This window comes from Oncorhynchus mykiss, chromosome 28, assembly GCF_057628025.1.
Source record: "Oncorhynchus mykiss isolate SJ-2025 chromosome 28, ASM5762802v1, whole genome shotgun sequence".
Taxonomy (NCBI): Eukaryota; Metazoa; Chordata; class Actinopteri; order Salmoniformes; family Salmonidae; genus Oncorhynchus; species Oncorhynchus mykiss.
In genome coordinates, this window is record NC_143049.1 from 33,087,352 (window position 1) to 33,114,027 (window position 26,676).

The 26,676-nt window shown below is 41.7% G+C and overlaps 2 protein-coding genes and 1 long non-coding RNA gene across 3 annotated transcripts; all 3 read right to left on the reverse strand.

Annotated features, from left to right (window-relative positions):
• Nucleotides 1-320: 320 nt before the first annotated feature.
• LOC110508996 (uncharacterized) lies at nt 321-1,952 on the reverse strand. Its single transcript, XR_002471383.3, has 4 exons — nt 1,773-1,952; nt 1,158-1,268; nt 983-1,059; nt 321-743 (listed from the first exon to the last, which is right to left on the reverse strand). It is a non-coding gene; the product is annotated as an uncharacterized LOC110508996 (long non-coding RNA).
• A 539-nt stretch (nt 1,953-2,491) lies between these two features.
• Nucleotides 2,492-21,672, reverse strand: ccdc39 (coiled-coil domain 39 molecular ruler complex subunit). The gene is made up of 20 exons (XM_036966476.2): nt 21,399-21,672; nt 21,033-21,152; nt 20,640-20,786; nt 20,268-20,426; nt 19,995-20,087; nt 19,629-19,757; nt 19,042-19,233; nt 18,644-18,747; nt 18,326-18,458; nt 17,650-17,844; nt 16,854-17,018; nt 16,436-16,573; nt 16,080-16,288; nt 15,219-15,342; nt 12,009-12,168; nt 10,694-10,800; nt 10,149-10,289; nt 9,716-9,895; nt 8,634-8,722; nt 2,492-3,041 (listed from the first exon to the last, which is right to left on the reverse strand). Exons 1-20 carry the CDS (start codon nt 21,486-21,488, stop codon nt 2,858-2,860), a joined length of 2,859 nt encoding a protein of 952 aa, XP_036822371.1. The 5' UTR covers nt 21,489-21,672; the 3' UTR covers nt 2,492-2,857.
• Nucleotides 21,673-22,168: 496 nt separating this feature from the next.
• dcnl1 (DCN1-like protein 1) lies at nt 22,169-25,556 on the reverse strand. The gene is given in 7 exon segments (NM_001160591.1): nt 22,169-22,816; nt 23,062-23,158; nt 23,308-23,390; nt 23,494-23,624; nt 23,868-24,036; nt 24,471-24,684; nt 25,512-25,556. Coding segments are annotated over 7 exon segments (774 nt in total). The 5' UTR covers nt 25,515-25,556; the 3' UTR covers nt 22,169-22,739.
• Between the last annotated feature and the right edge of the window lie 1,120 nt (nt 25,557-26,676).

Sequence of the window (26,676 nt, forward strand, 5' to 3'; positions counted from 1 at the left end):
CTAAAATGTACATGGTACATTTTTTACGTTGATATTTGTGAACACTCAATTAAAAACGCTTAACAATTTTCATGTTTCTGTTGTAAATTAATACACCAATTGATTTAGCTTTGGAGGGAAACCCCTTGCTTGCATAAAAAATGTGGCTAGTAGTTAAAGGTTTAGCTTAGTTTGTACACATTGTCATGATTTTTTTTATGAATGAAAAAAATTATATATACATTTTTTGGGGGTTGGGTTGGACTGTTCTTTTCAGGGAAGTCACCTTATGTTTGAAATTTAAAAAAAGATCCGTTGAATTAACATGAGTGTGAGAACAGTTGCAGCATTTGTAACATGTTTATAGCCAAAGAAAAGATTACAGTAGTTAGGACTATTCAGTCCAACATCAAATCCATCAGAAAACACTGGACGCAGATGACAAGATTCTATGAAAGTGGGAAAAGTTGTGACATAACTCTTGAATTACAGCTCCTCCCCCAGATGGTGATTGGAACGTGCAGCAAGTCAGTAAGTCAATGAAATTATACATTCAAATATATTATTAACATGAATATAATGACTGATAAACAGCATAAAATCATTGAAAATACAGTACAATAGTTCACATCTGCAGAACATGATGTACCACTAGAACTTCAATCTGCTATGCCTTGGATCATAATCCATCAAACTTTCTGGACAGTTTTTACGGTCAGTCGAAATTTCAGATCAGGTCGCTTCGCCCGAACGATGTCGTAGATCTAGTAGAGAAAATAGATCACTATTTAGTTCGACTCAAGCTCATCTAATCTAGATCTTATTTTCCAATATAAATCATTGTATAATAAATAGATCAATCATATGCATTGGAACTTTATATAAAATATGCTACCCGGGGTATAAACATTGAATTTTTTGTTATACCTTACTCAAGACTGGATCAACTGTGGTCTAAATGTCAGCTGACTCCAGACTGGCTCAACTGTGGTCTAAATATTACCTGACTCAAGACTGGATCAGCTGTAGTCTCATTTAGCTCCTGATAAGATTGGACAGCGACCTGAAGAATTGCAAATCCTATATTTGGGCAAGAATATTCAAATTATTTCAGTAAATAAAAGACAATTAGCCGAGTATCATAATTCAATGTAATTATTTTATGCTTAAATACCCACCACTTTCCAGGGGTTTAGTACCAAAAGGTGGGTCCACATAAGGGGTAGTAAGAGTTGGAGGTGTTGTCACCTGTGTCGTGGTAGCCCATGGTCCCATTGTAGGTGTTGAAGCTGATGGGGTAAATATTGACATGAAGCAGTATCTGTCATTAGCCTGAAATCCAAACCTGTTTTAGGCTAAACATTCCACTCCCTGTACTCTGTGTCATATACAAAACATGACATTATAAGGAGTGGAATGATAGTCCAAACAGACTAGTACCCATTCTAGTATATATATTTTATGATCACAACAAGCAATACAAAAATACAAAATAAAGTAGTTTTCACAGTAGTCATCACACTTCTCAACTTCCTACTATATATTAAATATCAGCATTTGATCCACATTTAATCATCTGATTTTTTCAATTGAAACGTTCCATTCTTTTCCACATATCATTTTTTGTTGTTGTTGACTTACTCATGCTCACTACTAATGACTGGAAGATACATATCTTCACTGATATCTGGGTTTGGTTATGCTTCAACCGTCATTGTTTTCTGGACTAAACCTCTGACATCATTTTCTTTTCAAATCATGAACATTAAAAACATGTTAAATTGATAACTTACCAAAGGATTGCCCTGCAGACAAAGCAACACATCCAACACAAAGTAATAGGAAAAGCATGATGTTGTTTCAGACGACAGAGCACCGACTGAGTTGTGATGTGGAAAGATTCTGTTCAGAGAGTCCAGTCCGTCTGACAATCTATGTTCAGCGTGAGGAAGTTGACTCTTCTATTCATCGTGGGAGGGATTTGCCTTTTACATAATGCCCAGGTTTTCAAAAATTCATTTGAGGCACAAGTGATTTCAGAAAATGGGCAAACCACCTCCTCTTGAACTATTTTAATAGCTATGAGGAAGTTGTTCCATATATCTATCTCACAAAATGTTATGTCAAAACCTCAACCAGTATTTTTTAAAGGTCCAATGAAACCGTTTTTAAAATCTCAATTACACATAATTTCTGGGTAACAATAAAGCACATTACTGTGATTGTTTTCAATTCAAATTTAAAAAGAAACAAAAATTGTTTCTTAACAAAGAGCAATTTCTCAAGCAAGAATTTGGTCACCAGGCAGGCCAAAACACCATCCCACCAAAACAGCCTTAAATTTCAGGTGGTCTTTTCAAACAGCTCTTACTCTAAAAGGGCATTATCATAATTTTAACAGTCTTATTCCAACCTCATAGTGTGGAAATATATATAAAACACAGAAAAAAACGTTTTTGACTACATTGGGCATTTAAACAAAACAAGTGTATTATCAACTAATTGATCATTCTGACAAGCAACCATCTATTTTATTGGGATATATCCAGAAACACATTGCCAGGAGTCAAAATGAATTTAGAAAAAGTACATATTTTTTATGCACATTTACAATACAATTCTATAAAGGTTAAGCTGACAAATGGAAAACATGTGCCTTCAAAGAAAAGGTAAATCATATATTATTTAAGTGTATTTCTCAAATCACTGCCAAGTTGTCCCAGTTCGTAAAAAAAACAACAACATGCAAATCAAATCAACTCACCAAACAGTTGTTCAGTACACATTGAACAGTGACACACATTCTCTTTCCTAATGGCACTACAGTCACATTAGCCTTCTGGTGCTGTAAGTGAGGCTGTCCTATTGTGGGGTTTCTCTATGGGCTCTGGCGCTTGCTACCGCTGCTGCTGCTGGTGGTGGAGCTGGGTGGATGGGAGTCCCGTGGAGAGTTGAGAGGAGGGGACGTAACGGACAACCCCAGACCCAGCTCCAGAGTCTTAACAGGGGGAGACTGCACTGACGCCTCCCTTGGGCTGCTGCTGGCTGAAGACCCAGCTGACCTGCAATGGAAAAATACAAAATACATTTAAGAAGCTATATTTTACAAGAACATATTGATATACAATGAGTGTACAAAACATGCTCTTTCCATGACAGACTGACCAGGTGAATCCAGGTGAAAACTATTATCCCTTATTGATGTCACCTGTTAAATCAACTTTGATCAGTAGAAGACCGGTTAAGGAAGGATTTCTAAGCCTTAAGACAATTGAGACATGGATTGTGTACAGTACATTTGTAAAGTATTCAGACCCCTTGACTTTTCCCAAATTTGTTACATTATAGCCTTATTCTAAAATTGATTAAATTGTTTTTTCCCCCTCATCAATCTACACACAATAACCCATAATGACAATGCAAAATATATGTTTTTTTAAATGTTTGCAAATAAATCATTAAAATAAATGGAGTGAAGCTGCACAGCTATTTTCAGGTTTCTCCAGAGATGTTTGATCAGGTTCAAGTCCAGACTCTGGCTGGGCCACTCAAGGACATTCAGAGACTTGTCCCGAAGCTACTCCTGCGTTGTCTTGGCTGTCTGCTTAGGGTCGTTGTCCTGTTGGAAGGTGAACCTTCACCCCAGTCTGAGGTCCTGAGCACTCTGGATTAGGTTTTCATCAAGGATCTCTCTGTACTTTGCTCCATTCATCTTTCCCTCGATCCTGACTAGTCTCCCAGTCCCTGCCTCTCCCAGTCCCACAGCATGGTGCTGCCACCCCCAAGCTTCACCATAGGGATGGTGCCAGGTATTCGTCCAGACGTGATTCTTGGCATTCAGGCCAAAGAGTTCAATCTTGGTTTCGTCAGACCAGAGAATCTTGTTTCTCATGGTCTGAGAGTCCTTTAGGTACATTTTGGCAAACTCCAAACGGGCTGTTATGTGCCTTTTACTGAGAAGTGGCTTCTGTCTGGCCACTCTACCATAAAGGCCTGATCAGTGGAGTGCTGCAGAGATGGTTGTTGTTCTGGAATGTTCTCCCATCTCCAGAGGAACTCTGGAGCTCTGTCAGAGTGAGCATTGGTCAACTCCCTGACCAGGGGTGCATTTGTAAATTCCCTCTGATTCCAGAGCTTTATTGTGCCAGAGAGCAGAATAACTGATGAATTTACGAACGCTCAACACCAGCAGAATATGGCCGGTGTAGGTAAACATTGGCAAAAAAGCGTAATTCAATTGTTGCCAGCAGCACAGTTAGTCACCAAGGCTCTGGATAACTCTGCAAGGGCGAGTAAAATGGTTAGAGTGAGGTGTTGTCTCATTTGTGTCTGGAAGTAGCTAGCAAGCTAGCCAACTTTAGCAATGTGCATTCTGAACGCTCCGAGAGCGAAACACTCCGGATTTACGAACAGACAATTGTACAATGCTCTGAATTTATGAATGCCCAGAGCACACTCTGAGCCCACTCTGGCACTCCAGATTGAATTTATGAACACACCCCAAGGCCCTTCTCCCCCGATTGCTCAGTTTGGCCAGTCGGCCAGCTCTAGGAAGAGTCTTGGTGGTTCCAAACATCTTCCATTTAAAAATTATGGAGGCCACTGTGTTCTTGGGGACCTTCAACGCTACAGAATTGTTTTTGTACCCTTCCCTAGATCTGTGCCTCAACACAATCCTGTCTCGGAGCTCTATGGACTATTCCTTCAACCTCATGGCTTGGTTTTTGCTCTGGCATGCACTGTCAACTATGTGACCTTATATAGACAGGTGTGTGCCTTTCCAAATCATGTCCAATAAATTGAATTTACCACAGATGGACTCCAATCAAGTTGTAGAAACATCTCAAGGATGATCAATGGAAACAGGATGCAAGCGAGCTCAATTTTGAGTCTCATAGTAAAGGGTCTGAATACTTTTGCAAATAAGGTGTCTGTTTTTTATTTATTTTGCAAACATTTCTAAAAACCTGACTTTCACTTTGACACCATATGTGAACTGGTTGCCCCCCTTCTATCTTCAGAGCTCGTGCTGCTAGGTGACCTAAACTGGGACATGCTTAACACCCCGGCCATCCTACAATCTAAGCTTGATGCCCTCAATCTCACACAAATTATCAATGAACCTACCAGGTACAACCCCAAAGCTGTAAACATGGACACCCTCATAGATGTCATCCTAACCAACTTGCCCTCTAAGTATACCTCTGCCGTTTTCAGAGGTGTATTCTGTTTTTGGGTCTGCGATCAAACGACCACCCCTCATCACTGTCAAACGCTCCCTAAAACACTTCAGCGAGCAGGCCTTTCTAATCGACCTTCCCCGGGTATCCTGGAAGGATAATGACCTCATCCCGTCAGTAGAGGATGCCTGGGTATTTTTTTTTATTCCTTCCTCACCATCTTAAATAAGCATGCCCCATTCAAGAAATGTACAACCAGGAACAGATATAGCCCTTGGTTCTCTCCAGACCTGACTTCCCTTAACCAACACAAAAACATCCTGCGGCGTTCTGCATCAACATGTGCAACTTTTCAGGGAAGTTAGAAACCAATATACACAGGCAGTTAGAAAAGCCAAGGCTAGCTTTTTCAAGCAGAAATTTGCTTCCTGCAGCACAAACTCAAAGTTCTGGGACACTGTAAAGTCCATGGAGAATAAGAGCACCTCCTCTCAGCTGCCCACTGCACTGAGGATAGGAAACTCTGTCACCACCGATAAATCCACTATAATTGAGAATTTCAATAAGCATTTTTCTTCGGTTGGCCATGCTTTCCACCTGGCTACCCCTACCCCCGGTCAACAGCACTGCACCCCCCACAGCAACTCACCCAAGCCTTCCCCATTTCTCCTTCTCCCAAATCATGTCAGCTGATGTTCTGAAAGAGCTACAAAATCTGGACCCCTATAAATCAGCCGGGCTAGACTATTTGGAACCTTTCTTTCTAAATTTATCTGCCGAAATTGTTGCAACCCCTATTACTAGCCTGTTCAACCTCTCTTTTGTGTCGTCTGAGATTCCCAAAGATTGGAGCTCACAGATCACTGCACCTGTTCATAGCCCATCTGTATACAGCCCATCTATCCACCTCATTCCCATACTGTATTTATTTATTTTGCTCCTTTTGCACCACAGTATCTCTACTTGCACATCCATCTTTTGCACATCTACCATTCCAGTGTTTAATTGCCATATTGTAATTACTTCGCCTATTGGCCTATTTATTGCCTTAAAACACTTATTTGACCTAATTTGCACTCACTGTATATAGACTTTTCTTTTTTTTCTACTGTATTATTGACTGTATGTTTTCTTCATTCCATGTGTAACTCTGTGTTGTTGTATGTGTCGAACTGCTATGCTTTATCTTGGCTAGGTCGCAGTTGCAAATGAGAACTTGTTCTCAACTAGCTTACCTGGTTAAATAAAGGTGAAATAAAAAAATAAATACAATAAATCCTTGGCAGACTCAACAGCCTTGGTTTCTCAAATGATTGCCTCGCCTGGTTCACCAACTACTTCTCTGATAGTTCAGTGTGTCAAATTGGAGGGTCTGTTGTCCGGGCCTCTGGCAGTCTCTATGGGGGTGCCACAGGTTTCAATTATTGGGCCGACTCTCTTCTCTGTATACATCAATGATGTCACTCTTGCTGCTGGCGAGTCTCTGATCCACCTCGACGCAGACGACACCATTCTGTATACTTCTGGCCCTTCTTTGGACACTGTGTTAACAACCCTCCAGACGAGCTTCAATGCCATACAACTCTCCTTCCATGGCCTCCAACTGCTCTTAAATACAAGTAAAACTAAATGCATGCTCTTCAACCGATCGCTGCCTGCACCTGCCCGCCCGTCCAGCATCACTACTCTGGACGGTTCTGACTTAGAATATGTGGACAACTACAAATACCTAGGTGTCTGGTTAGACTGTAAACTCTCCTTCCAGACTCATATCAAACATCTCCAATCCAAAGTTAAATCTAGAATTGGCTTCCTATTTCGCAACAAAGCATCCTTCACTCATGCTGCCAAACATACCCTCGTACAACTGACCATCCTATCGATCCTCGACTCCGGCGATGTCATTTACAAAATAGCCTCCAATACCCTACTCAATAAATTGGATGCAGTCTATCACAGTGCCATCCGTTTTGTCACCAAAGCCCCATATACTACCCACCACTGCGACCTGTACGCTCTCGTTGGCTGGCCCTCGCTTCATACTCGTCGCCAAACCCACTGGCTCCAGGTCATCTAAAAGACCCTGCTAGGTAAAGTCCCCCCTTATCTCAGCTCGCTGGTCAACATAGCAGCACCCACCCGTAGCACGCGCTCCAGCAGGTATATCTCTCTGGTCACCCCCAAAGCCAATTCCTTCTTTGGCCGCCTCTATTTCCAGTTCTCTGCTGCCCATGACTGGAACAAACTACAAAAATCTGGAAATACTTATCTCCCTCACTAGCTTTAAGAACCATCTGTCAGAGCAGCTCACAGATCACCGCACCTGTACATGGCCCATCTATAAATATCCCAAACAACTACCTCTTCCCCTACTGTATTTATTTATCTTGCTCCTTTGCACCCCAGTATTTCTACTTTGCACACTCATCTACTGTCAAATCTACCATTCCAGTGTTTAATTGCTATATTGTATTTACTTCGCCACCATGGCCTATTTATTGCCTTTACCTCCCTTATCTCACCTAATTTGCTCACATTGTATATAGAATTATTTTTCTACTGTATTATTGACTGTATGTTTATTTTACTCCATGTGTAACTTTGTGTTGTTGTATGTGTCGACCTGCTTTGCTTTATCTTGGCCAGGTCGCAGTTGTAAATTAATACTTGTTCTCAACTTGCCTACCTGGTTAAATAAAGGCAAATTATTTATTTATTTTAATTTAAAAAATGATGGGGTATTGTGTCTAGATTGATGGGGAAAGAAATTGATTTCATCCATTTAAAAATAAGACTAACACAATGTGGAAAAAGGGAAGGGGTCTGAATACTTTCCGAATGCACTGTATGTGTGCCATTCAAAGGGTGAATGGGCAAGACAAAAGATTAAGTGCGTTTGAACGGTGTATGGTAGTAGGTTGACACCGGTTTGTGTCAAGAACTGCTACGCTGCTGGGTTTTTCACTCTCAACAGTTTCCCGTGTATATCAAGAATGGTCCACCACCCAAAGGAAATCCAGCCAACTTCACACACCTGTGGGAAACATTGGAGTCAACATGGGCCAGCATCCCTGTGGAATGCTTTCGTCCATGCACTGACAAATTGAGGCTGTTCTGAGGGCAAAAGGGGGTTCAACTCAATATTAGGAAGGTATTCCTAATGTTTTGTACACTCTGTGTAAATTATCAGGAGATATTATTGGAAACTTTGAGATTCAGAAATAACAGTATGGACAATTCCGTTGTAGCAATCTAAAAACAAGGCATCCAAAAAACAGCTAAACAGGAAAAACCTTTGGGGTTTTAAAATGTGTCAGGAAGAAAAGGAATGTAGCTTTCAGATATGTCCCTAACTGTGAGTCTCTCATTTTTACCCGTCGGCCCCCAAAAAGTATCTCTAGAGGGTATTTGGCTACGGAGTGTATATTGTAGACCCCTGAGCTAGATAGACTGTGTAAAATAGTTGTGACGTACCTGAGAGAGACAGAGCTGCGAGCAGAGTTAGTCTTTGAGCTCTGTCGGCTGGAAGGGGTGGAGGCAGGAGACGGCAGGGGCAAGTTGGCCTGGGACGCATACAGTACACACAAATTAAATTAGACCTTTTTAAGTCCTGAGTAAAAGGCCATCCAAAATGAGACTTCATGGGATGGGTCAACTTCTTGTTTGCTTTTAGAGTGAGTTGCCAGAAATGGATTAGTTTAGATTTATTAGATTGGTTTGAAACATAGCTATCCCTAAAACCTTACATTTTGCATTTCCTGGAATCAACTAACATCAGGGCAATTCGCTGTCAGAATTTCAGAATGTCATTGCCTTGCCCAACTCTACAAGGCTAAAAAGGTATCATTCACACACCTACACTTTTAGAATTTTTTTTCTTTGTTTCTCCCCATAGGAGAACCCTTTGGTTGTGATTTTTTTTTATTTACTGGTAAAAGGTTTCACATGAACCTCGTATTAGTGAAAGGATTCTACGTTGATTCTACTAATTGAAGAACCCATCTTGGTTCTAGGTGGCATCTTTTTTCAAAGACTATTATCAGGTGTATGAAGAAAAATATCATACTTTTTTTTTTTTCTCTTCGCCCCAATTTCGTGGTATCCAATTGTTACTACTATCTTGTCTCATCGCTACAACTCCCGTACGGGCTCGGGAGAGACGAAGGTTGAAAGTCATGAGTCCTCCGATACACAACCCAACCAAGCCGCACTGCTTCTTAACACAGCGTGCATCCAACCCGGAAGCCAGCCGCACCAATATGTCGGAGGAAACACCGTGCACCTGGCAACCTTGGTTAGCGCGCACTGCGCCCGGCCCGCCACAGGAGTCGCTGGTGCGCGATGAGACAGGATATCCCTACCGGCCAAGCCCTCCCTAACCCGGACGACGCTAGGCCAATTGTGCGTCGCCCCATGGACCTCCCGGTCGCGGCCGGTTACGACAGAGCCTAGGCGCGAACCCAGAGTCTCTGATGGCACAGCTGGCGCTACAGTACAGCGCCCACTACGCCACCCGGGAGGCCCTACTTTTTATAGTAAAAAGAAAAGAAGGATACCTGGACAAAGTACATGTGTAGAGCTGATCTGAGGTCAGGTTGTTCCTCCATGGCAACCAGCAGCATCTTGTTGATATTCTTATTGAAGTCCTTCAGCTCCCTCAGCTCAATGTCCCTCTCCTCAAACGTCTCCTCCTTGGCCTTCTTGGCCGACCGGATCTCTTTGGTCAGTTTGGAGCACTGTCATGGAGGATAGCAAGGGATGAACACAGAGCAGTGATAAGTAGGGCCAGGATTTTTTCCTGACCCTATGACCAACTAATGTTTATGACTGCCTATGACAGACGTCTTGTGTAGCTGTTATAAAGGCTTTATGAATGCATACATAAGGGGCTAAAGTACATTTCATATTTCATGTTTTTCTTTCGTCATTGAAGAATGGTGTGAACTCACTTGTTGCGATGGTGTGAATTGTTGGGTGGTGGTATCAAACCTGCTTAGTGACCCTGTGGAGTTTCTCCTGCTGGGAAACCAGTTCTCTGTTCAGAGACATGATATGTGACTGGGTCTCTTCAGTCCTCACATTCTGAATGGCCTCCTCTTGAAGCAGGTTGTCGAGTGTATTGTTCATGCCCTTCCGATTTAAATCACACGCACGCACGCACACACACACAGTTATGATTGCACTGTCTGGTAGTTAAGAGTGAGTTGTCAGACAAGTCTATATTGGACCTGTTGTTCTTGGACACGAGCAGCCAATGTAAGGCGTGTAATGAAGACGAAAGAGATCATGACAGGGCTTTAGGACATATCTAACACACTGTACATGGGAAAGGCAGAGAGAGACAGAGAGGTAAAGTAACAACATGGAACTTAAGTACACAAAAGATGATTCTACTCCAGTTTCATGTGAGAAGATGATGGCCTGGTGGAAAACCCATGCTCACGTCAAGTCTAGGACCAGGAGTTTTCCTGATCAGGTTAAGTAGTCCAGTAAAACTCCTGACCCCAGTCATGGTTGGTTTGGTGGAGAAGTACCTGAATGTCCTCCTGCAGTTCTCGGATCTGCCTCCTCTTGTACTTGTACTTCTCCTCAGCAGCTCTCTTCTGCTCATCCAGCTTCAGTTTCTCCTGATACTCCTCACCTTCAAAACAGAGTTTTTGGTTCATTGTTAACTTCTATAAAAACATTAAAGGGTTGTACCAACACACTTTACAGCATGAAGCAAGAAATAAAAAAACAAAACAGAGTTTAAAAGGAAGGCCTCCCGAGTGGCGCAGCAGTCTAAGGCACTGCAGTGCTTGAGGTTTCACTACAGATCCAGGTTCAATCTCGGGCTGTGTCGCAGCCGGCCGCGAATGGGAGACCCATGAGGTGACGCACAATTGGCCCACCGTCGTCTGGGAAGCATTTGGCCGGCCAGGACGTCCTTGTCCATTCGCGCTATAGCGAATCCTGTGGCGGGCCAGGCACATGCACAGTGACCCTTCGCCAGTTGTGAGGTGTTTCCTCCGACACATTGGTGCGGCTGGCTTCCAGGTTAAGCGGACATTGTGTCAAGAAGCAGTGCGACTTGGCGGGGTCGTGTTTCGGAGGACGCATGGCTCTCGACCTTCGCCTCGTCCGTACAGGAGTTGCAGCGATGGGACAAGACTAACTGCCAATCGGGGAGAAAAAGGAGTAAAAAACTAAAACAAAGAGTATAAAAGGATCTGAACAGAACAACAGTACAAAACAACCACCACATTAAAGTTATAAAATTGTTTATAAACAGTATATCCTCTCATCTGATTATGTTGGGTTTTCCCTTCATAGATATAGAAAACTGATAACATTGATGCTTGTGTTACTATGGTGATGGCATAGAGTCAATATTTATAGCTGGCATATTTGTGTCATCTTTTTTTTTGGGGGGGGGGGGGGGGGGGGAGGCATAGAGTCCGAGGCTCAATCTCTAGCCACTTTAATAATTGGATGTAATAAATGTATCATTAGTTACTTAAACAATGACACTTTATATAATGTTTACATACCCTACATTACTCATGTCATATGTATATACTGTACTCTATACCATCTACTGCATCTTGCCTATGCAGTTCGGCCATCGCTCATTCATTTATTTATATGTACACATTCTTAATCATTTCTTTACACTTGTGTATAAGGTAGTTGTTGTGAAATTGTTAGATTACTTGTTAGATATTACTGCATGGTCGGAACTAGAAGCACAAGCATTTCGCTACACTCACATGAACATCTGCTAATCATGTGTATGTGACCAATAAAATTTGATTTGATTTGTTGGAATCAGTTTATCTCACAGGGAACCTTTCCTCATACAGTACGCACTGGACTCAGTCACTTTGTTGAAGGATTTGCGATAGGTTGTGTTGCGGCTGTTGACGACGTGGAGAGTGTTCTCCAGCGCTCGGATCTCCTTCTCCATCTTGCGGATCTTGGCGTCCAAATCGTCTCCCTCGCGTTGGAGCTCCTCTTTCTCTTGGGCAGCCTTATGAAAAGCACATCACCCACGGTAGAAAGTAAAATGGTACAACGTTTTTGTCAATTGATTTGTAAACAAAGTTCAATGTTCTCAAAACAATTAACAACTGTCAAAACTACAGTTGCAAGAAAAAGTATGTGAACCCTTTGGAATTACCTGGATTTCTGCATAAATTAGTCAAGAAATGTGATCTGATCTTCCTCTAAGTCACAACAATAGACAAACACAGTGTGCTTAAACTAATAACACACAAATGATTGTATTTTTCTTGCCTATATTGAATACATAATTTAAACATTCAGTATAGGTTGAAAAAAGTATGTGAACCCCTAGGCTAATGACTTCTCCAAAAGCTAATTGGAGTCAGGAGTCAGCTAACCTGGAGTCCAATCAATGAGACGAGATTGGAGATTTTGGTTAGAGCTGCCCTGGAATATAAAAAACGCTCACAAAATCTGATTTTGCTATTCACATGAAGCATTGTCTGATGTGAAACATGCCTCGAACAAAAGAGATCTCAGAAGACCTAAGATTAAGAATTGTTGACTTGCATAAAGTTGAAAAGGGTTACAAAAGTATCTCTAAAAGCCTTGATGTTCATCAGTCCACCGTAAGACAAACTGTCTATGAATGGAGAAAGTTCAACACTGTTGCTACTCTCCCTAGGAGTGGCTGTCCTGCAAAGATGACTGCAAGAGCACAGTGCAGAATGCTTAATGAGGTTAAGAAGAATCCTAGTGTCAGCTAAAGACTTACAGAAATCTCTGGAACATGCTAACTTCTCTGTTGACGAGTCTACGATATGTAAAACACTAAAGAATGGTGTTCATGGGAAGACACCATGGAAGAAGCCAATGCTGTCCAAAAAAAAACAGCATTGGGCCTGGACAACTTGCTATCATTGACGGAAAAATTAATTCCCATGTTTATCAAGACATTTTGCAGGAGAATGTAAGGCTCTGTCCCCCAATTGAAGCTCAACAGAAGCTGGTTGATGCAACAGGACAACGACCCAAAACACAGAAGTGAATCAACAAAAGAATGGCTTCAACAGAAGAAAATCCTGACCACAACCCGATGGAGATGCTATGACATGACCTCGAGAGCGGTTCACACCAGACATCCCAAGAATATTGCTGAACTGAAACAGTTTTGTAAAGAAGAATGGTCCAAAATTCCTACTGACCATTGTGCAGGTCTGATCCGCAACTATAGAAAACGTTTGGTTGAGGTTATTGCTGCCAAAGGAGGGTCAACCAGTTTTTAAATCCAAGGGTTCACATACCGTACTTTTCCCACCCTCCACTGTGAATGTTTACACGGTGTGTTCAATAAAGACGTAAAAACGTATAATTGTTTGTGTGTTATTAGATTAAGCCGACTGTGTTTGTCTATTGTTGTCAAATTATATGACCAATTTATGCAGAAATCCAGGTAATTCCAAAGAGTTCACATACAGTGGGGAGAACAAGTATTTGATACACTGCCGATTTTGCAGGTTTTCCTACTTACAAAGCATGTAGAGGTCTGTAATTTTTATCATAGGTACACTTCAACTGGGAGAGACGGAATCTAAAAGAAAAATCCAGAGAATCACATTGTATGATTTTTAAGTAATTAATTTGCATTTTATTGCATGACATAAGTATTTGATCACCTACCAACCAGTAAGAATTCAGGCTCTCACAGACCTGTTAGTTTTTCTTTAAGAAGCCCTCCTGTTCTCCACTCATTACCTGTATAAAAGACACCTGTCCACACACTCAATCAGACTCCAACCTCTCCACAATGGCCAAAATTGTAGACCTGCACAAGGCTGGCATGGGCTACAGGACAATAGGCAAGCAGCTTGGTGAGAAGGCAACAACTGTTGGCGCAATTATTAGAAAATTGAAGAAGTTCAAGATGACGGTCAATCACCCTCGGTCTGGGGCTCCATGCAAGATCTCACCTCGTGGGGCATCAATGATCATGAGGAAGGTGAGGGATCAGCCCAGAACTAAACGGCAGGACCTGGTCAATGACCTGAAGAGAGCTGGGACCACAGTCTCAAAGAAAACCATTAGTAACACACTATGCCGTCATGGATTAAAATCCTGCAGTGCATGCAAGGTCCCCCTGCTCAAGCCAGCGCATGTCCAGGCCCGTCTGAAGTTTGCCAATGACCATCTGGATGATCCAGAGGAGGAATGGGAGAAGGTCATGTGGTCTGATGAGACAAAAATAGAGCTTTTTGGTCTAAACTCCACTCGCCATGTTTGGAGGAAGAAGAAGGATGAGTACAACCCCAAGAACACCATCCCAACCGTGAAGCATGGACGTGGAAACATCATTCTTTGGGGATGCTTTTCTGCAAAGGGGACAGGACGACTGCACCGTATTGAGGGGAGGATGGATGGGGCCATGTATCGCGAGATCTTGGCCAACAACCCCCTTGCCTCAGTAAGAGCATTGAAGATGGGTCGTGACCTGGTCTTTCAGCATGACAACGACCCGAAACACACAGCCAGGGCAACTAAGGAGTGGCTCCGTAAGAAGCATCTCAAGGTCCTGGAGTGGCCTAGCCAGTCTTCAGACCTGAACCCAATAGACAGCCCCGAAACCTGAAGGATCTTGAGAAGGTCTGTATGGGGGAGTGGGCCAAAATCCCTGCCTCAGTGTGTGCAAACCTGGTCAAGAACTACAGGAAACGTATGATCTCTGTAATTGCAAACAAAGGTTTCTGTACCAAATATTAAGTTCTGCTGTATCAAATACTTATGTCATGCAATAAAATGCAAATGAATTACATAAAAATCATAGAAATGTGATTTTCTGGATTTTTGTTTTAGATTCCATCTCTCACAGTTGAAGTGTACCTATGATAAAAATTGCAGACCTCTACATGCTTTGTAAGTAGGGAAAACCTGCAAAATCGGCAGTGTATCAAATACTTGTTCTCCCCACTGTACTTTTTCTTGACACTGTATATATTTTTTCACAATAAGCCAAATCCATTATTAACTGAATCAATAGTTGGCTGGTGATTTTTTTTTGGTGTCTGAAGGAATTCTCACCTTGATCACATAATAAGCCTGTGATTTTTCCTCTTCTCCCTCGGGAGCAGCCATTGAGACAGTCATAATCTCATAGCGTTTCCTCATCTTGTCGACCTTGGACAGTCTCTCATGCACCTCAGCACTGAAATGAACCAATCAATGTATGCATAGAATAATTTGAGAGTGCTCTTCCCGACCATTGACGGCCTGATAAATCCTACCCCCGTAAACCTATGTGAAATTTCCTCCACATTTAAAATGTGCTAAGCTTGAGGCATATTTCAGAGAAGTTTTTATTGTTATTCTTATGTAGTAAATATTTTAGTTTCCATTTTCATTGTTTTGATTTATTTTTTCCTGTGACGCACATTGCATTGCATGTCTGAAATGTGCTGTATAAATAAAGCTTGATTTGATTAGACATAGAGTATACACAATGGCTCAAAACACCAAGTGTCCAGCTATCCTATGTTCAATTCATTTGACATCTTTCTTTTCAAGTGCCGCATTACCACTTTATATGAGCCCTGGGCAAAACAAACACAACCCCCCTCGTATGGCACTGGATCATCAAGCCCTGTATTCAGAGAGCATCTCAGAGTAGGAGTGCTGATCTGAAATCAGTCCCCCCCCCCCCCCCGTCCATACAATCTTATTCATTATGATCTAAAAGACTCAATCTGAATATGGGCCCAGGTATGTTAGTACTGTGAAGGAGAAAAGGCCTGCACACCCTGTGGATCCCCATGACCAGGTTCAGGGTTTAAAGGCATCAGATAAATAGCCCCCACAGCCAAAATCCCAAAGTATCCCTTTAAGAACACGTCACTATACTGTATGGGTAATAGGGTATCTTTTGGGAGCCCGTCTTAGACATACCTGAGTCCTTGGCGCTCCTGGTCAGTGATCTTGACCTGCTTGTTGAGCATCTCCCGGTGAGCTTTAATCTCCTCCTCCCGTTCCCTCATGGCCGTCTGCAGCTGCAGCCGCCGCTTCTCCAGCGAGAGCACGCTGTCCGCCTTGTTGTACAGCAGGTCACGCAGACGCTTGATCTCCAGCTTCAGGATGTTGTCCTCCACCATGGTGTCCTGAAGGTCAAAGGTCAGAGGCAACGAGTGGCTGTGTAAGAGTGAGTTTCACATAATCGTTTTTATTTAATAAGATTGATAAAGTCAAGGTTGGCTGAGTAAAACTGCAGTGACAGTGACTGTGTGTGTGTGCGCCTGCGTTCTCACCTGCTTCTTGAGCCGGAGCTTCTTCAGTTCCTTGTCGGAGATGTGGTTGAACAGGTGCAGCTCCTCGATCTTGGTGGTTAGGTCACTCTTCTCAGCTCCTGTCTTCTCCGCCTCTTTCCTCACACAGCGAATATCATCCTGTCAGACGACAGAAACAGTAAAATCACAGAATGTCTATAAACATTTTTTTATGATTAGTTAAAATGTAATTATATGGTAACTGAAAATAGAAACTAATTTGAAAACATAGAAAATCTGAGAAAAAAAAACACCAACAATTTTTGATGATTTCTATGATAAGATAGGGTTTCAAGAAATAGTCTTCCTACTTTTAAGGTGACAAAAACAACAGAAATACCCAAATCATCAGGAAAAATAGTATCAAGAACATTCTACAGTACAAGAGAGGTCTGTCCACCTGGAGCTTCTTGAGTTGGGTGGTGAGCATGGTGGCAGTCCTCTTCTTCTCTTCCAGCCTGTGGGCCAGCTTTTGGGCCTTCTTCTCTAGGACCTGCTTCTCCTCCGTGTTCACCTCGCCACGCAGACGCAACATCTTCCTCTCCAGCAGCTGGATCTGGAAGTCCTGGAGTAGCAAAGTTTGAGGTGGAGAGGGAGTTAGTGATGTACCCACTACACCAAGCATACACCTCAAGACCAGCTGTATAGGTCGTGAAGAGGGCACGACAGCACCTTCCCCCCCCTCAGGACACTGAAAAGATTTGATTTGTTTACCCTAATGGTAGAGGGAGATGTGATGACATTAGGGCGAACACTAGCTATAACGGTCATGGTGGTAGAAATAGATATTGATCATATGACAGTGGTCTAAGGGCTATCTGAAAGCGTCTGTTGAATGACCATGCTGTTATTACTATTCAAGTCGAATGTTATTTGTCACACGCGCCGATTACAACAGACCTTACAGTGAAATGCTTAATTACAAGCCCTTAACCAACACAGCAGTTAAGAAAAATATGAGTTAAGAAAAAAACATTTACTAAATAAACTAAAGTAAAAAATAAAAGAGCAACAATAAAATAACAATAACGAGGCTATATACAGGGGGTACAGGTTAGTCGAGGTAATTGAGGTAATATGTACACATAGGTAGGGGTAAAGTGACTATGCATAGATAATAAACAGGGTGGGTATTGCATATTGTTAGTGATAGGAAAATAACAACTAGAGAAAGACTAGTGTTTCTGCTGTCTAGCCTGGTTGTAGATGATCTCCTGCTGCTTGAGGGAGTTCTGGTCCAGTTTACTGAGGCGGCTGTCCAGGTTGGAGAGAGCCACCCGGCTCCCAGAGAGCACGGCCATGGAGTCTTTCTCCTTCAACCTCAGGGCCTGTACCTCCTGGCTCTCACGGAACAGCACCTCGCGGTGGCGGTGCAGCTGGGCGTCCATGTCCTGCAGCCCACGACAGACGCAGAATGAGACAGTTCACCACAACATGGTCACGAGTACATTAACCAACACAATGTGACACTGAAGTCAACACATGGTTCACCAGCTCCAAAGAAAGACATCCGAGATGTTTCCCTGGTTGGCAAAATTATGAAAGAGAACCAATACACAATGTAACACTACATTCCTCATGGGAATGAATAGAATGACATCAGAGCATCTAAATGAAAATAACTAAATGTGAGAATACAGTCAGTCAGAATAGGATTTAATGTATCAGTTTGATTGATACAATGTTCATATACTTCTAAATATCTAGCGATATCGAGTTAATATTGTGACCATGTGACCATTGCAAGGTAAAATGCACAGGTTAGCTCAACGCAACCGCAGCCTGCCATCCCAGTACCATGCAGACACTCTTTTCGATAAACATACTGATATTATAACAAAAACATTGTTTTATCATGCGGAGTGCACTCACTTTGATAGTTTGCTCCTCTTCCTTCAGTACTTGCTCCATCTGAGCGGCCCTCTCCTCCACGCTGAGGGTCGTCTCAGTCACTGTCTTCAGCTTCTCCTCCAGGGCTGTGTTATGAAGCTTGGCCCCCTTTATCCTGGAACATGTTTACACACACACACACACACACACACACACACACAGATCAGAACTAGTGAGAGGGTGGGTGTTCCACAGAATTACATAAAGAATTTAAATGTAAACGGTTAGTTCCCCCCAAAACGATGCCTCCAATTATTCCTATTTGACTGGTACTGAGGCCTGCCAATCTCTATGTCTCACTTGTTGTTTTTGTCCTGGATGTCCTTTTTCATGTTGGCTAGCTGGGACCTCATGGACTCGACATCAGTAGCTGCTCTGTCCACTGTCCCTTTCAGACTCTCCAACTAGAAAGAGATACGTGATAATAACATATAAGACAAGCCATCATTCCCATAGAAAGAAGTCATACAGAATAAAAAATACCTGTCAGCAGAAAGCATTGACTAAATGATTTGGTTACACTTGTTTAATCACTTTCTTGAACAAGACACTATAAATGTAATTACATGCATATAAATACTGATGAATTGCAATGTTATAATGCCTGTAAATATTTGCAAATTATGAAATACTAATTTGTTAATGTTTCGTCCTGGGAAGAAAGCTCGGGACAACAGACACACAACAGACAGACTCACCTCATCCTGTAGTCTGGTGCGGTTACTCTCCTGCTCCTGGAACTCCCGTCTCAGCTTGGCCGCCTGCCGGTCGGCCATGGCTATCTTCTTCTCGTACTCCTTGTTGTTCTCTGTCTCGCTCTCCAGGAAGGTCTTCTTCTCCTTGATCACTCCATTCCTCTCTCTGATGTCCTGGTTGACTTGGGTGAGGAGCTGGAAATATATAGCAAAATCCATTGCTTACATTGTCAGACCATTATTTTTTAGAAACTTCACAGTTGTACATCAGTCACTTTCATGTAGCCTTTTTTATGATTTTGATGGACTAATCTTAAGAAGGTGTCGTAATATGAAAAGGGGTGAAAATACCTATAAAACACGTAATCGTTTCTGGACCAAGTGATTATGTGAAAAAGTAAACTAGTGTCTTTACAATAGTTTCAAACTGCTATAATATTCCTAGCCTAGTTGAACTTGACAAAATGATAGTGAAGCAAAGTGAGTGTAGCATTCAATCTGGTTTATCCAGGCTATGATATCCCATCGTCATCTCAAATATTGTATGACTGACTGACTGTAATGACTGCAGGCTGCCATCTAGTGGTTACCATTGAACACTGCTGCATCTCGCTATCTCTTTTCTTCATCTGCTCGATGGTGTTCTCCCACTGGTGGATCAGCTCCTGTCTCTCTAGGTGAGCCTGGCGGAAGTTTTCTGCGGTCTTATCCAGACCAATCTGTTGGCAGAGCACAACTACAATACATGAGACACACTCTGATGGATATCAACAAGGAAGAATAAATGCTTTCTGTTTGATGTGGGAAGTATAAATCTCTAGTGTGTCAACAATGGACACACAGTAGCTTAAATGTCAACAAAATATTCTTAGTTGCGGGTGATTGACCATTGACTGATATTCCTGTGCTCTGTACTAGTTAATGTACTGAACTGTAAGATAGCTGGTGTTTTAGACCTGTGCTGATATGGTTTCAGTCAGTTCGTTGTCCAGTGCCTTGTGCTTTTGGTTGGCCTCAAGCGTCATCTTCTCTATCAACAAGGTGAGCTCCTGTAAACAAAGAATGTTGTACTGTTCATTAAGAATATCCCATTGTCAGTGAACTGTTCATTCTAGAGGATCCTGACAGGAATGTAGTTGCTTGCCACTGTAACTGAGATCCAAGACCACACAGGGTACTCAAGTTTTCGTACCCCCATCAGTCGGTCACTCACAACACCCATGACGTACCCGTATCCTGCTCTCGTCCTGCTGGGCGTACTTGATGATGGCCATGGTGTCCTCGTCCTTGTGTGCCGACTCCTCAAGCCAGGCATCCAGGGTCTGCTGGTCCCAATTCAGCTGGCTTTTCAGCTCTTCCAGCTTCTGGGTGGCTTTGAAGATGTTGTTCTGAGGAAACAGATGGCTAGACATTTATCTAATACAGTGGAACATCCACTGAATATATTGTATGTTCCGGTGAATACTAGTAGTTGGAAATAGAACTACAGGCCAGAGAATTCTCAGTCATGGAGAGAGAGAAAAAGAGACCCAATGCTATTTTGAGGAAAGACCTCTATTTTAGAACAGAAAGACCAGGATGTTGATAGTACGTAGAATAACCTCTTGTGCATTCTTCTTCTCCCTCAGAGCTCCAAGCTCGTTGTCCAGCTGTGCAATCTCCTGACGCAGGCGGCCCACCTCTCTCTCTGCCAGGGCCTTGAAATGCATCTCCGACTCAGTCTCCTTCTCCCTGGCTTTGCACAGAGCCTGATACAGTACAGATAAAAATAAACCAGTTATAGGACAGCATTTCAAAGTTGTTGCAAAACGATTACTGTCATAAATGTGTTTGCATGGCATTATTAATTCATCCTTGCATAAACATAATTACTTAGCAATATAACGACCAGTCATACAGTAATGGGTGTAGATCTATGCATGAGCTAAATAGTTTTGGGTCAGAACCTCAGAAGTCTATTTTCATGGAATTCCAAAATGGGCAAGTAGCTTTACCTGAGTTTGAGATAACTCCTGCCTAACATTTGTCAGGTGTTCAGCCATGGCTTGTATTCTATCCTTGTATCCACCAAGTTTGTTCTCCAGTTGTAACTTCTGATTTTGTTTCATTTGAAGCTGTGGAGAGGCAGGAAGTGCAAATGACAGTCATATTTCAAATTGGACTGATGTTCATCCCAGGTCAAGTTACCTGTTTCGTTTTAGCTAGCTAACGTTCGCTAACTAACTTAGATACCTACCAACTGTCCGCTATGTAACTGGGGCAAAAATATTTCGATTTATATAAAATACAGATGAAACAAATTAAATGTCAGATATTCTGGTACAGATAATCTAATAAACTGTTAGCTAACAGACACTTACCTCATCTTCCAAACCTTTATTTTCTGCATTGGCAACTGGGATGGCAAAGCCCTCGTCCCAGCCTACCTCGGATAAAAGTATGTTCGACATTTTTTCTGTATGACTAAATTCCAAGTTTTAGAACTGAATATCAAGCCAGCCCAATATGCCAACTAATTATTTACAATAAGTAATAAATTGCTACTTTGTTCTATTTTTGACAACTTGTAAAGGGTCATAACATGACACAAAACCGCCGTGTTGTCAATGCTGGCCCCTAGCAACCGTGTCAGGTGGTTAGTTACCACATCATCCGGTTGTAAAATAAAATCGCACGCGTCACAAGAGGGCCACACAACTACCACCACTTGGCAATGCATGCTACCGGAGTCACTGTACTCAGTTTATCCACTAAAAACTTTGTGAATCACACCAAAAGGTTAGAATTGAATTACTATTTTACAATAAACCATCCTGCCTATTTTCTATCCAACTTACATACTTAACATTGTAGGCCATCATTGTAAATAAGAATTTGTTCTTAACTGACTTGCCTAGTTAAATAAAATAATCACATTAAATAATAGTTCATTCACTCTCAGGCCAGTAGCGTACAAAGGCCATCACTATTTGAGAAACATCTGGAGTAAAATTAAACAATTGGAAGAATAGTACATCCTTTTAACATAAGACATACAAGTTCATATGCAGGTTTCAGGTATCAGCTTTGGCAGAGAGAAATATGACAGACAAGAGTGCATCACCATTATCAACACACATCAAATAAATATAAAATTGAAACATTTATTACCTTACACATTTGTACTGGAATAGCATTATGATTAAAACTAACAAAAATTACAATCAAATGTTTTTGTACTGTTCTGTCACACAAGTCTCATAAAACAAAATTCATATTCATAGCAGGAATGCACACAAAGTATTAAAATTTAATTTAATATTTAAAGAATGACATTCCCTCACGGACCATCGTGTTTAGAATACGATACAATTGTATTTGTCTTTTTGGGGTGTCGGTTTGCTTCACGTGAACCTCGACTGTGTCAACTAAACACTGGGACAGGAACTGTAAGGTCCAGGATGGCGACTCCTCTCCAGTTGGCTAGAGTTGACACGAAAAAAGCCCCATACTAAAGATAAAATCCCAAACCACCACAAGACGACCGACGAGGAGATATGCCTTTTATATTGTCTGTTGTGTAAAACATCTCAGTCCTGAGGGTTGGAAAAGGCAACATAGATCTCAGCTCAGTGCAGTCCCCTGTGCTCCGTTTCTCCGCCTCGGTTGTGTGTTTTTTGTATAAACAAACGTATGGACGTTCCTCCGAGTTTGGGCGGTCCCTAGACAGCGGTGCTTTTGGTCCCAATGTGCAGTCGTGCAAACTCCACAAAATCGTCAATGAGGACTGGCCATGCTCCTTGGAGGAAGGAGACAAAAATGACAGATGTTTCATGCATAAAATTCAACTTGCTTTCTCTAAAAGGAAGCACACAGATACAGGGTTAAGCAAGAAAAAAATACTTTTCAACTCTGGTGGTTGTTGGGAGAGGCGACAAGTGGGCTGGCTCCATATTATTCCATTCACAACTGATTACATTGTCATGCACCTGACCTGAGGCAATGGGTTGCTATAGTTCAGCCTTAGTACACAAAAACACAAACCTTCCTCGTCGTAATTGGACATGTCATCAGTTATCATTGTGCTGAAGTCTAACAAGAGGTTCCAGGTGTCCTTAGGGATTGATCGTTTATGGTGCTCCTGCGGGAAAAGAAGAAAAAATAAAAATGTGCATTATAAGAAACAACTAGCCTGTTTGTTGAAGCATTCAACTGAAGCAAACCCATCCAATTTCCCCTCTGTGTGGATCAATAAAGTATACTCAATTCAATTAAGAGAAAATATCTTACCACTAAAAATTTGTTCCACAGGTCCAGGAATTTGAATCTTCCAGCCAGTACTAAATTCCAATACGCAATTGCCATTTCTAAGTCTAGAAAATGCACAACAATGAGGACATGTCTGAGAGAAATCCAAGTCCAATGAGCAGAGTAGACTATGAAAATAGATAAGGAATGTCAAAATGTATTGCTTACCCAAACCTTTCTGGCCAGGATTCTTTGCAAAGTTAAATGTGAACTGGTAAAAGTCCTTAAATTTCCCATGGTCTTTTAACTCTTGCTCCATTTTTGGTAGTTGGGCTTTTAGTTTCTCTATACTGTCACACCTGAGGAGAACAAAATAAGCTTTAGCACCAAGTACAAGTTTAAGGGTTAGCCTATCTGATGTGGAGAAAGAAGAGCTTAGCCTACATTCTGTTACACAACTCAGTGGCTGATGGACGACAACAAACAATTTCCTCTATAATTACATGATGAAATGAATTAACACAACACACACACACTTGTTGTCAATTAAATTGGCCCCAGAAATGAAGTGAAACCTCTCTCTCTTTAAAGGCCATCCTCACCCTTGTTCTGCCATCCCATCCATGAACTCCTGTCTGGAGAACTCGCACTGTGTTGCAGCCCGGAACTTCCAGGCGATGAAGAGCACACTAATACTGGCCGGATCCAAGCCCAGGTCGTCACAGAACTGCTGGATGCCATCTATTCCAATCTTGTTGTCATCTTGTGGGTCTGAGTGAAGGATAAGGCAAAAATAAGGTGTTGAATTAATACTTTGCCACTTTTGAGCAACTTGACTGACAAATATATGAATTTATTTGATGATATCCATTTTTATTTGATTTTGGTGGTCAAAGGTAAGTTATGTGTTTCGACATTATGCATGGCCTATGGCAGTTTTTATTTTTACAGTCAGTTATACTGCTATTGTTTTTACTTACAGTACCATAGTACTATCTTGTGCCCTTGTGACAAGCCCTCTGTAGCTCAGTTGGTAGAGCCTGGTGCTTGCAATGCCAGGATAGTGGGTTCAATGGGATCACCCATACTTAAAAATGTATGCAAGCATGACCAAGTCGCGATGGATTAAAGGGTCTGCTAAATGGCATATATTATTATAGTACATCCAGCATAGACAGAGATGTGAAAAGAAAGATGACATTTACCTCTGTATCTGTTGTAGAGTTGTTCTAACCTTTTCTTGTCCAACACTCCCTTTAGATTTGGATGGTAGAGGTCTGGATTTTGGAAAAAGTTGTCTGTGGAGACATCTAGTTTCCAGTCATTCTGTGACAGACAGGTCAATGCCGTCTTCTCATTTGATTGTGTGAAGATCATGAACTGTCTAACTTTATCCTTCTGTGAGGACTTCAGCTTGTTCTGGGGAAAAACACAGACGTTTACAGAACAAACACAATGACAGAAATGTAGCTCTCCTCATGCTCAGAATTGTGAGCTTTCAAAACGGTATAGCCTTGGGTAGAAATTCCATCCCTGGCAACACTTGAGTCTGCAAACCTGACAATACATGCCTTGCACACTTCTTCTGGTGTCATCTTGCCAAGCAATAAGCATCATCTTGGATGCATGTTATAATAGCTGGCTTGTAGCCACGGAGGTCGTTTTGGGAAGCTACTTAGCCTAATGACTTTCCTCTAGGTATCAAGACAACACCGCAAAACTGCTTAATCGACTATACATGAACGGTTTGGATGCAGAAAAGTATTGGCATGACATACGGGGGCTGAGCACAACAATTACGTTATTGTGACATTCTATCCAATATCCACAGCGTTCATAGGCAAAACAAACAGGCCTAGTCAAAGCTATGATCCGCGACGGCGCATAATGTTCATTTGAACGACCAGCTAGCCGAGATTGGCCGGCTTCTTTAGCAACGTTTTAATCTTTAGATAGCTAAACTGACTGTCTAGTATCTGTTGTTGACTAGAACTATCTGACAACCTACTTATGCTGCAGTATTGACAAGCCACCTAGGTTGTTCAATGACAATGAAACGAAATACAGTCGAGTTGCTGAAAAGCTAAATAGCTAACAACTAGCTAGCGTTACCTTTGCAACGCTAACAGATAACCTTTTAAACAAGTATGTTTAAATTCAGTGTTTAGGGTGTTCATTTGATCAATGGTGTATGACATAACTAAAAATAAACATTTAAAAAATAGATAAATAAACGTATTCTTCACCATGTTTGTAATTGCCCGACTCCCTTTTTCCCATCCAGCTGCCTCGCTCTCTTCCACCTTTTTCCGCTCATGCGCAGTTTGGACACAACAGATGCCTGTCATGTAGCTACATTTCACTTTTCCAGGTCGCCATATGTATAGTCAGACATGGTCCGTATGCATGTCTACGGCCTACAGTTGACAGACTGTAGCATAGTGTATCTTATTTGACATAATGGTTGGTTAGTGTATCTTAACCATTGACATAATGGTTGGTTGGTGGTGGACACTATTTGTGGGTGGGGCAGAAATGCTATGCTAGTATACCAGATATATAATTTACTAGATCAGATACCACCCAAAACATTAATCCTGCCCGGATACCAGATTCTTATATTTCAAACTGAACAGATAGACAGACACACAATACCTCTTTACCAGCCCCAACCATAAGAATAAAATACAGAATATGTAAATTGCATATATTACAAAATCTCTCAAAGGTATCATTAATATAGCCACTATTGTAATTAGTATTCTGTTCCCATGATATTGCAGTGTGCAATCACCAAAATATATATTGTATAATAATGATCTATCTATACCACTCATTACACAAACACTGGAATCAATGCCAACCAATTACATGTGTTTTGTAATGTACTCCATGTTCTCCATTGAGTCTCATTAAAAGATGCAGTAAAGATCACAATGAACCGCAAACAGAGTTTGCTGAGTTTGCTGTAGGTTTTTTATTTATGCATTTTCTTGCACAATGATTTTTTTGGCCACTAATGATGTTTTAATAAACATCTCTATTTTGCATTTAAGCCTCAGTTTTGTATTTTTGACATGGGGCTAGGGCCGGGACAGCTATAACTAATTTGATAATAATCCAAAACATTCCAAATGTATGAGTGGTAAAACAGGGCATTTTGACATGAGAAAAATAGGAGTCTGATTGAGGTTAGAAATTATTTTATAAAACTGATACAGTATGTTGTCTTGGCAAAGGTACTCCTGCATCCTTGCTATCCCAGATCCTTGGGACGTCCCTACTCCATTGAAGGTGACATTTAAAATGGTTAAGGTTAGGGTTAGGTAAGGGTTAAGGTTAGGGTAGGAGTTAAGGTTAGGATTAGGGTTAGGATTTAGGGTATGGACGTCCCCAGGAATACAGATAGCA